This window comes from Lactuca virosa, chromosome 8 (assembly GCF_052849685.1).
Source record: "Lactuca virosa cultivar CGN04683 chromosome 8, Lactuca_virosa_CGN04683_v6, whole genome shotgun sequence".
Classification (NCBI taxonomy): domain Eukaryota; kingdom Viridiplantae; phylum Streptophyta; class Magnoliopsida; order Asterales; family Asteraceae; genus Lactuca; species Lactuca virosa.
In genome coordinates, this window is record NC_136433.1 from 80,978,977 (window position 1) to 80,990,368 (window position 11,392).

An 11,392-nucleotide genomic window follows, 5' to 3' on the forward strand; every position below is an offset into this window, starting at 1 on the left:
TTTATGTGTAAGAAATTTAACTATGTTGCTTTTATTGGTAAAATAAGTAAGTATGTTCCCATTATGGCTAAGGAAAAGTAAATGCAATGGTAATATTGGTATAAAATGAAATCGTAATTAGTGAAACGTATATTTCTATTTCCTGTAATTAACTAAGATTTTTTTTTTGTGTGAAAAAACATAAATGAGGCAATACGTACGGTGTTTCCAAAGTTTTAAGGGTATATACAAATGCAAGCCTAATATCAGACAATCTTCACACTGATCAATAGGAGGTTGAATATAAGTAGTTTCCATTAACAATTGGATTAAACGAGAACCCACTTATATATAAATCATGAAAGTGAGAATTGATTGTTGAAAATTATCATCAAAATTATGATTTTTGCCATCAGGGCATAAACTATAAAGTACAAACCTTGACTTGAGCATTATGACCCCATGGTTTCAATTGATATTGTTGTTTCATTATATGCCTTACTTGCTGCAGCCTTTTCTTTTCAAATAAATTGGTACTTTTTCCTCAAGTTTTGGTAATTGTTGCTCCATTGTACACACTTCAAAGCTTCTGAATCATCAGGGCTCTCATTAATGAAGCATTTCATTTGGATTTATCCATGAATCTATGTATTCTCGTCTGATTATCCGAAAGAAGGAAAACTTAAAGTTAAATCTTTAAATGTCATAAAGGGGGGAATGAAAGATTTGATTCAACTAACCTTATGTTCAACAGTTTCACCGATATGCAGAGCTTCCTGAACCACCCTAGCACCACCCTGACCTCCGCCAGTCATCAATAGACCCATTAACTTTTGTATTGTAGTTATCGTCATCATATCATCATGTAATTGGTCAAATTGTGAAGTATAAGCCCCTCGATTCCTACCTCCCCTGCATAAATCCTGCTTTGAAGCAATGGCGTTCTTCAATGACTCAAATAACCAACCAAGAAACAATGATTTCACATAATGTAGATTGGGAGTGAGTTTATGTTCACACATGTCGACTAAAATTTCCTAGTAAATGTCAATTTCTAATACATATATCAACTTTTTAAGATAATAAATCCACAACAAGTTGAAAAAAATGAATGAAAATAACAAGGAAGTTGAAGTGCTTACCATTTTCAACAGTTAAAGAGGACAAATATCCAGCTGGAGTGCTATTCTGCATGATGAGATTTGAACTAATTGGATCTGAAGCTCTGAAAGACGATGCACAAAAAAGATTACCTTTGATTTGGATAATCATAACTATCGAAGTTCAGCAATCTCGGTGAATTGCAACCGTGCATCATAGTCATTGATGGATGTGAAAGATCCTGGTTATGAATCGGCGTTTCTCTCCCTTCCTGCTTCCTGCTTCATAGGCATTGACGACGGCGACGTATAGTCTAGAAAGTCAAGGAACTCAAAAAATTATTCATATTTCTTTTGCTGCTTGAAGAGCCTTTACTTTGGCTCCTGATTCGAGGCGGTGGTTACATGATCCAGAAAATCCTCGTCTACGTTCTCGTTGAGTAGATTCGAACAAAAGGAGCTCAAAGAAGAGAGATAACACAATAAGGAGCTCTAATTCTCATCCTATTGATTTTGATTTCGAGTTTGTTGATCATAATTCGGATGAGGATCTAATGAAACAACTGTCTGATCTTGGCAAACTCGCCGTCGGCCCGAATGTATGATGTGAACTGTTAAATGCGATCAATTAGGGTATAAGAAATGGGAAACGTCATATTTTATATATCAACTATATGCAATAAACGCCGATTCATTTCATAGAGGCAATAAGGGGGGTTCAACTTTTTTAGTGGCACAAAACCAAATTGGTAAAACACATAATAAAACTTTAGTGGCATATAAGAAAAATATATGTCATAAAATATAGAGTTTTTAGTGGCATTTTAATATATTTATGCCACTAATAAATACTAATATTAGCGACATAAACTATTAAGTGTCATTAAATCGATTAATTTTATAGTGGCATATAAAATATGTCATTAAAAATATGCTATAGTGGCATAAAAAAGATTTGTCATTAAAAATATATGCCACTAAATGTCATTTTATTTGTAGTGGATATTCATATCCATAACGACATCTTTAAAATATATTATTTAATCAATAGACAATATTAAAGCATCTCCATTTTACCAGAGGTTTTTTACAAATCTTTTTACTAATTAGATGAATAAGCATTTCAATAGTTTTTTACAATTGAAGAGTAGAAGTTTTTTAAGAGGGTGATTCAGACCACTTAGATCATCTAAATCCATAACACCATTTTTTTGCATCAAAATTGATGTAAAATTTGGGGTAAATTACACCAATCGTCCATCGTGCATATGCCAAAATGCACGTTTAGTCTTTATTTTCAAAAATTAACTCGGACCGTTCCTGGGTTAGTTTTTTCTTGTACGATTAGTCTCTCCGCACATAAAAGACCATTTTGCCCTTATTTATTTATTTTTGATTGATTTTCTATTTATTTGTTATTTATTACTTATTTATTGATTTGTTTATAATAAAAAAATAATTATTATTTGTGACAACCCAAAAAATTTTGTCTGATAAGTCCAGCCATTCAATTCAACCAAGAGTCAGACTCGTTTCTGCTATCAATTAGCATTGTTAAGGATCATTTTATGGGTTCTAAGCCTAGTACACTTAAGGATTTGGTGTAGGGTGATGTTAACTTAGGATCATCGGGTTGCAATCGAGCCAAACACTCCATCAAGAGGAGTGTACGGCCGCACACATGGGTGTACGGCCGTACACCCATGATGGTCGTGAACCCATGCCCTTATGTAGGGTATTCCTTCATTATTCTTCATTTCTTACACTTTCACCTCAAGAAATCCAATTCTCTCTCAACTATCATCAAGCCTTTCACCTTGATCTTCAAAAACGTAAGTGATTCTTCCATCTATTAAGTTGTTATCCTTCTTGATCTAGTATCTCCCTTTGATTTCATCCATGAAAATCATCTTTTTGGGTGGATCTTCAAGATTATCATCTTTCACCAAGAACACCAAGAACTCACACTAGTTCTTGGTGGTCGTGAACCCTCTTCAAGCTTCCAAATCGTAAGTATCCTTTCCATATACTTAGTATACACCAGAAACTCTTGATTTACACCCTAGAAACGACCATTTTGCATGAACAACAAGAGTGTACGGCCGTACACCCTTGCATGGCCGTACACACCTCAAGACCCTCCAAAAGACCCTCCAAAATGAGAACTTTGTTCATCTTCTTGTTGTGCATTAGACTCACTAGTTCCCCATGGTTCAAACACCCTCTTGATGCATGTTTTACCATGAGTGTACGACCGTACACTCCATGGCCGTACACACCTTGGCCGTACACTCCATAGTGTGGCCGTAAACCTCCTTTGATTAATCACATGTGATTCTAACACTTAGTTCAAGTGTTTCATAGTCCCTAAGATAGTTTCCTTGCATGTTAGTTGCTTTTAAACACTAATTACATGCCTATATATGCCATTATATGTCATTTAGGACTCGTTTGTGTCTCGGGACTTCATTCATGGAACTTTTCATCCTTACGCGCATATTCGATTGAATCACCCACATAAGGTGAGTTCATACCCCTATAATCATTCTTTTAATTGTTTTAAATGCTTTTAAGGGGGGAATACAAGTTGAACACAATGATAATTGTGTAAATGCTTTGTGATAAACATCATTTTAAAGGATTGCTTATGTGTTTATAAGTGATCAAATCATTGCAACAACTCTTTTAAAGTTATGTTACTTTATAGTTTATAAAACTCCGTTTTTAAAGTACAATCATAACTCAGTAGATAAATGAGTCTTTTTCAAATCAGATACAGTTCAAGTAAACATACTAGTAAACTATAATAGGTATAGTTTAGGGGTTCAGTTCATACTATCACTAGTACAGGGAGGAACATACTACACACTAGAACAGAAGGAACATACTATAACGAGAAACAGAGAGAACATACTATACACTAGTTCAGGGAGGAACATACTAACACTAAAACAAGAACAATATAACTTTAATGTGAGACTACTTCACGGCTTAGCAATTTGTTTGTTAAGTCGCGTTTTGTAACCAGAGTCTCCTGGAGGGAGAACGTTATTAGTATGGTTACAACCACATCACATTATGACCTTAAGTAAACAAACTGGTTTTTAAGGTAGTCAGTACTTCAGTAGTCACTTTAAAAGACTACTGCATACTTTCATTTTTCCCATTTCTTTCATATTGTGACATTCTCACTTGAAAGGTAATGCAAACTATTTTCGAGTAAAGATAGTTATAAACTAGGGAAAACTTACATCTTTACAAGAGACAAACAGATCAGTCGAGTCTTAGTACATCCAGTAGAAAGGTGCCTATAATGCTAACTTTATGATTCCTTAGTTTATACATCAGGGATATATATTAATCGGATCCGACAGGTAGTAGGATGTGTGCTTTCCGCTTCATTTCCTGTTCCTTGTTTGGTTGTGGGCTTAGAGCAGATTCGCCCAGCCTACTATCTATCCGATCTTAGCTATATATATATTCCGTATACACTAAGTAATCATAAGCAGTACCAGGTATGGGTCAGGTCATAGTACACTAATTTAATACACCGTTTTCTAGTACAAAACATACTCTTCAGATAGAACATTGAGTAAACTAAACTAGAAACTTATCAGTGAAAGGTTTAATCCATTTTATTAAACCAGTATAAATTAAAGGACCTTAGGTGGTTAATTTTATAATACCTTAGTTTATACATCAGGGTTATATATAATTAATACCCGATAGGTAGTTGGATGTGTGCTTTCCGCCTCATTTCCTGTTCCTTGTTTGGTTGTGAGCTTAGGGCAGATTCACACAATTAACTATCTGTTCGATATTAGATTATATATAGCTATTATAAACTAAGTGATTATAGAAGGAACTATTGAGGTTACCATTTTTACTAAAGAAAATAAGGGTTTTTCTTAAAGAATGTTTTCATCAAATATAAAGGAACTATTACAGTTAACTCCGTGAGTACCAAGTGAATACGCCAGGGTTATATACAACGAAGACCTAACAAACAATGGGATGTGTGCCTTCCGCCTCATTTCCTGTTCCTTGTTTGGTTGTGAGCTTAGGGCAGATACACACAATCGATTGTTTGTTTACTCTGGGTTTTATATAACTTGTATCCGTTTAGTACTCATAGAAAGGATTGTAGAGTCATTTTACTTATCTTTCATCAGATCAGGAAATATAGGATTTTCTGGAGGAACAAGCGAACTTTTCTAAAAAGAACTTACAACTTACTTTACATCACTAAAATCTTATGAACCCAGCAGCTTAAATGCTGATCTACTCTTTCAAAATAACTTGTATTCCCAGGAAACTAGTAGCCAGGTACGCGCGCTCAGATTCAGAAGATGGAGCATAGTAGCTTCATGTCTTGTTTTGTTATTTACTTTTGGATTCAATCTTTTGTGAATCACTACTTGTAAACACTTTAATATTAATACAATGGTTGTTTGTTACTATGATTACTATGATACATGTGTTGTGATACTAAACATGACGTCCTCCGCCCCCCGAACGTTTCCGCCGTTCCGGTTTGGGGGTGTGACATTATTGCATTTAAAAAAGAAATGTCCAATACATTTGATAACTTCTCAACCACCTCCGACCACAATCACTTCTGGCCACCATCGACCTCCGGCCACCAGCAACCTACGACCACATGTGACCTCCGACCACCAAATACCTCTGACAAGCACCACCATTCATCTCGAAATTAAAAAAGAAACTTGAATATAAACCCTAAAATCAAATCCTTACCCTAGATCTAAAAACTCGTCAATCCATAACTGAGGTTCATCTTCCTCTCCATAGTTCCGAAAACCACCACAGATGGATAAACAACAACACCATCGGTCAACACTAACACCACCATAGGAGCAGAAGGTGCAATGGAGGTTCGAAAACAAACCCTAAATCGTCGTTTAGTCTCAATTTTCAAAAAATAACTCGGACCGTTCCTGGGTTAGTTTTTTCTTGCACGATTAGTCCATCCGCACATAAAAGGACCATTTTGCCCTTATTTATTTATTTTTGATTGATTTTCTATTTATTTGTTATTTATTAAGTATTTATTGATTTGTTTATAATAATAAAATAATTATTACTGCATTTAAAAAAGAAATGGCCAATACATTTGATAACTTCTCAACCACCTCCGACCACAATCACTTCTGGCCACCATCGACCTCCGGCCACCAGCAACCTACGACCACATGTGACCTCCGACCACCAAATACCTCTGACAAGCACTACCATTCATCTCGAAATTAAAAAAGAAACCTGAATATAAACCCTAAAATCAAATCCATACCCTAGATCTAAAAACTCGTCAATCCATACCCCAGGTTCATCTTCCTCTCCATAGTTCCAACAACCACCACAGATGGATAAATAACACCACCATCGGTCAACACTAACACTACCATAAGAGCAGAAGGTGCAGTGGAGGTTCGAAAACAAACCCTAAATCGTCGTTTAGTCTCAATTTTCAAAAATTAACTCGGACCGTTATTGGGTTAGTTTTTTCTTGCACGATTAGTCCATCCGTACATAAAATGACCATTTTGCCCTTATTTATTTATTTTTGGTTTATTTTTGGTTTATTTGTTATTTATTGAGTATTTATTGATTTGTTTCTAATAAAAAAATAATTATTAATGCATTTAAAAAAGAAATGGCCAATACATTTGATAACTTCTCAACCACCTCCGACCAAAATCACTTTTGGCCACCATCGACCTCCAACCACCAACAACCTACGACCACATGTGACCTCTGACTACCAAATACATCTGACAAGCACCACCATTCATCTCAAAAATAAAAAAGAAACCTGAATATAAACCCTAAAATCAAATCCATACCCTAGATCTAAAAACTCGTCAATCCATACCCCAGGTTCGTCTTCCTCTCCATAGTTCCGACAACCACCACAGATGGATAAACAACACCACCATCGGTCAACACTAACACCACCATAGGAGCAGAAGGTGCAGTAGAGGTTCGAAAACAAACCCTAAATCGTCGTTTAGTCTCAATTTGCAAAAATTAACTCAGACCGTTCCTGGGTTAGTTTTTTCTTGCACGATTAGTCCCTCCGCGCATAAAAAGACCATTTTGCCCTTATTTATTTATTTTTGATTGGTTATTTATTTTTTGTTATTTATTAATTATTTATTGATTTGTTTATAATAATAAAATAATTACTACTACATTTAAAAAAGAAATTGCCAATACATTTGATAACTTCTCAATCACCTCCGACCACAATCACTTATGGCCACCATCGACCTCCAGCCACCAGCAACCTACGGCCACATGTGACCTCCCTCCATCAAATACCTCTGACAAGCACCACCATTCATCTCGAAAATAAAAAAGAAACCTGAATATAAACCCTAAAATAAAATCCATACCCTAGATCTAAAAACTCGTCAATCCATACCCCAGGTTCGTCTTCCTCTCCATAGTTCTGACAACCACCACAGATGGATAAACAACACCACCATCGGTCAACATTAACACCACCATAGGAGCATAAAGTGCAGTGGATGTTCGAAAACAAACCCTAAATCGTCGTCACCTTCTAAAGGTTCGAAACCCAAACCCTATTTCGCCGCCGGAGTAAGGGTTACCACTTATTAGAGATTTAAGGAGACCGGAGAAGAATCGATTGTGGTGCACAGGTGAAGAAGGAGGCAGCGAAGGTGCAGATTCAGCTATGGAGCTTCGATTCCGACTGTGGAAACGATGGCGGATTGGAGGCCAGATGTACCTCCACTGGTGACGACTTCACCGAAGCTGTGACTGCAACAGCGCCATCGATTGCGAGGAGCACACATGTACGAGCTAGGTTTTCATTATCGGAAAAGTAAGTTTCAACCTCATGAATGAGGGAAACGTTGAAAGATCTCATGAGCTTCTTGTTTCCAACTTTAGATGAACCTCCGATGGCTGTATTTTGACATCATAGGGGATGTGGCGGTTGTCGGAGTTTTGGAGGTGATGGTGGTGTGTGGTGTTCTTCAGGTTTAGAGAGAATATGGGATAGATACTTGGGTGGGTGAGGTGAAAGTAGAGGAGGAGGGGTGGTGGAAGTGGGACCCATTTTTTTTAAATTAAAAATAATAATAAATGTTATAGGATTAATTGAAATATAAATAGACAAATGCATTATGGTCATTTTAAATCTAGAACGGACTACACCTGCAACAAATTCGTCTTTCAGAGATGAAGCGTGTAAGTTTTAAACTAACGATGGATGATCCGGGTTAATTTTTGAAAATATGAATCAAATGTGCGTTGGACGATCCTTGTAATTTACTCTAAAATTTGTATAAATAGTGATTTATTTCCAATCATACACCATTTTTACACCATATACGATCTCTTTCTATAACCTTTCTAGATTTTCAAAAATGTCATTTTTATTTATTGGTTTTTTGCACACAATCTTTTTATTACAATAACTTTAGATATTGTATTATTAAATGAGTATAACAAAATAAACAATTTGTATATAAATAATTCTAAGTTAACTGTGTTATTATTATAACAAACAAATAATTTAGGAATATTCACAAAACATGACCACATGAACACATAATTATCTATTTTTAGAATTAACAAAATAACCACCATTCTTGAAATAAGGATTTTGGATTTTAGTAAATATATAATATAGTCCGTTACTGGGCAAACCAGGAATGAAGACCAAACCCGGTTATTTGTCTTTTTCTTTTAATAAAACAAATTTGATAAATCCAAAGTATAATCGATAAAAAATTGATGTTTAAATAAAACAATAAAAACTTATAATCTTTAGAATTTTTGTGTACGTTTGCTACTCAAAAAACGAATAAAGCAGGGGGTTAATTATTTCCTCCGCGATTTTGAGATTCTATAAAACCCCCAATTTTTCCTTGAGTGCATCGCCATATACTGGTCGTCGTCGTTTGTCGTCCACCGCCTAGACTCGACGACTACGCCACCTCCTTCTACCGTATTCTTCATCTAGTATCACTACAAACCTCGATTATTTTTGACGATCTCCCTTCAGAAAACGTTTCGGTGGTTAGTTTAGCATCTCGTACGTTATGTTATTGAACTGTTTGTTTGTATTTTGTTGCCCGCGTACTACTATTCGACAATTGATCTCATGCTGGTAAGAATCGCAGTCACTAATTATGATTTAGGTGTAATTGTACTGATCTTAGTTCGATTTACTTAGTGAAACTGTTAATTCTCATAGCTAAGTTGCAATGACAATTAACAATTTTTAGGTTTGATCCAAATCAAAATTTGAATTTTATTTGTTTCCTTGTCGTAGGACCAATCAAGCAATCATGCAATCTGTTTTATTTCTTGATCGCTTCTATTGGAATTATTATTTCTATTGTTTTTGTTTAGTTGTGTATTTTGTTATAAATTTGTTAACTTGTGTTGCAACTTGCAATCAAGCACGAATCCCAAATTAGAACTTTATCTTGTTTGTTGTCGTAGTATCAATTACCCATCATGAAATCTAAATATATGAATTTACTGTTCAATTTCTTGATCATTTCAACTGGAATATTTTCTATGAATTTTGTGTTTCCCCTGAGGGTTGGGTTAACTAAGCATTTAATCTTCACTAACAGGTCTAGCAGACAATAGGCATTTCAGACTTCTTGGAAACTTATTATGGCTATTAAAAAAAGAACACAAATCTACGAGGATTTAGGTACTTTTGCAAGAAAATGCCTTTTCAGCATCCTTTCTGTATCTGTAATCCCAAATCACATTGCCTTCATAATGGATGGAAACAGAAGATACTCAAAGCAACATAATTTAATTGAAGGGGAAGGACATAGAGTTGGGTTTACAAGCTTAATGTCAATGCTTAAATACTGCTATGAATTGGGAGTAAAGTATGTTACCATTTACGCCTTTAGCATAGAAAACTTCAAACGAAGCCCTGAAGAAGTCCAATCTTTAATGGACTTAATGGAGGAAAAGATCAAAGGGTTGATAAACGAAGAGAGCATAGTTAACCAATATGGTGTTAGGGTTTATTTCATTGGAAACCTTAAACTTTTAAGCAAACCCGTTAGGTTAGCAGCCGAAAGAGCAATGGATGCAACTGGTAAAAACTCAAGGGCGGTTTTGTCAATTTGTATTGCTTATACTTCAACCGATGAAATCTTCCATGCTGTTCTAGAATCTTGTGAAGAAAAACGGGATAAAAAAGATGAAAAGAGTGTGATTGATGTGACAGATATTGAGAGACATATGTATATGGGAGTGACACCTGACCCTGATATTATAATACGTACATCTGGCGAGACCCGTTTGAGTAATTTTCTTTTGTGGCAAAGTGGTGATTGTTTGTTGTATTCGCCGCCTGTTTTGTGGCCGGAGATTGGCTTCCGGCATCTTGTTCAGGCGGTTTTGGACTTCCAAAAGCATTTCTGTTATATAAATAATCAAAAGAAGATAGGGAGTGAAGTATAGATTGAAAAGAATGATTTTTTTTAATGGGATTGGATGGGTATCTAGGGGTTTTAAGGATAGTTTTTATGTCATGTTGTATTTTAGTTTGAATGTTGTTTTTGAAGTCAAGATCATATGTTTTATGTATTATACTTATTGGTCATTTGACTTTCTGATCACTTTGGGTATGTTTTGGTAAAGGTAACTTGAGGTACTCTTACCAAATGTTACTTATGGATTTAACTTTTTACTGTTAATGGCAAGTACTCTATCACATGGCCGCCTATCAGTATTACCCAAACAAAAACCATCGTAAAAGTGTGGGATTGTATTTATGTTAATGCAATGGATTAAATTTGCAAATTGTTTTAAACGAGGGTTTTAAGTCCTCGGGTTGCAACGAGAGTTTAAACAATATTTTTTTGTAAAAGTTGACCGTGTTGGAGAGAGATTGTGTGTGGCAAAAACAAAAGTAGCAATATATTTTTTGTTTTTGCCAAACATTCAAACGCATTCACAACCATACACACATGGCAAAGCCACACGTACACACGGACTGTCCCAATGTAAACACACAACCACAAATACATAAGCATTGTATTTTTAAAACTCCACCAACTATAGCAAGACATAATTTACAGTAAAATTACGAATAACTATAAATAAAAATGCATATTGGTTTGTGAAAACGAATATTAAAAAGAAACAAATTTTAGTATGTTTGATGGGTTAATATCATAAAAGACCCTACATTGGGTTTTTCCTATATTAAATCCCAACTTTTGTTATTTATTGTTCAAAAAAAAGACTTCACATTTTTCAAAGTTTTCGATTCGACCATT

General features: G+C 35.2%; 1 protein-coding gene across 2 annotated transcripts; it reads left to right on the forward strand.

Moving 5' to 3' along the window:
• The first annotated feature begins 8,924 nt into the window (after positions 1–8,924).
• On the forward strand, positions 8,925–10,713 carry LOC145132573 (dehydrodolichyl diphosphate synthase CPT3-like). Of its 2 annotated transcripts, none has more exons than XM_079067415.1 (2): positions 8,925–9,243; positions 9,719–10,713. In XM_079067415.1, exon 2 carries the CDS (start codon positions 9,762–9,764, stop codon positions 10,569–10,571), a length of 810 nt encoding a protein of 269 aa, XP_078923541.1. In that variant the 5' UTR covers positions 8,925–9,243; positions 9,719–9,761; the 3' UTR covers positions 10,572–10,713. The 2 variants fall into 2 exon arrangements, with proteins under 2 accessions (XP_078923541.1, XP_078923542.1); XM_079067416.1 differs by having other exon boundaries at positions 8,939–9,152.
• The last annotated feature ends 679 nt before the right edge of the window (positions 10,714–11,392 follow it).

What these genes read in the sequence shown, in the direction of transcription:
- LOC145132573 (XM_079067415.1), top strand. Translation starts at nt 9,762, where the DNA reads ATGGCTATTAAAAAAAGAACACAAATCTACGAGGATTTAGGTACTTTT.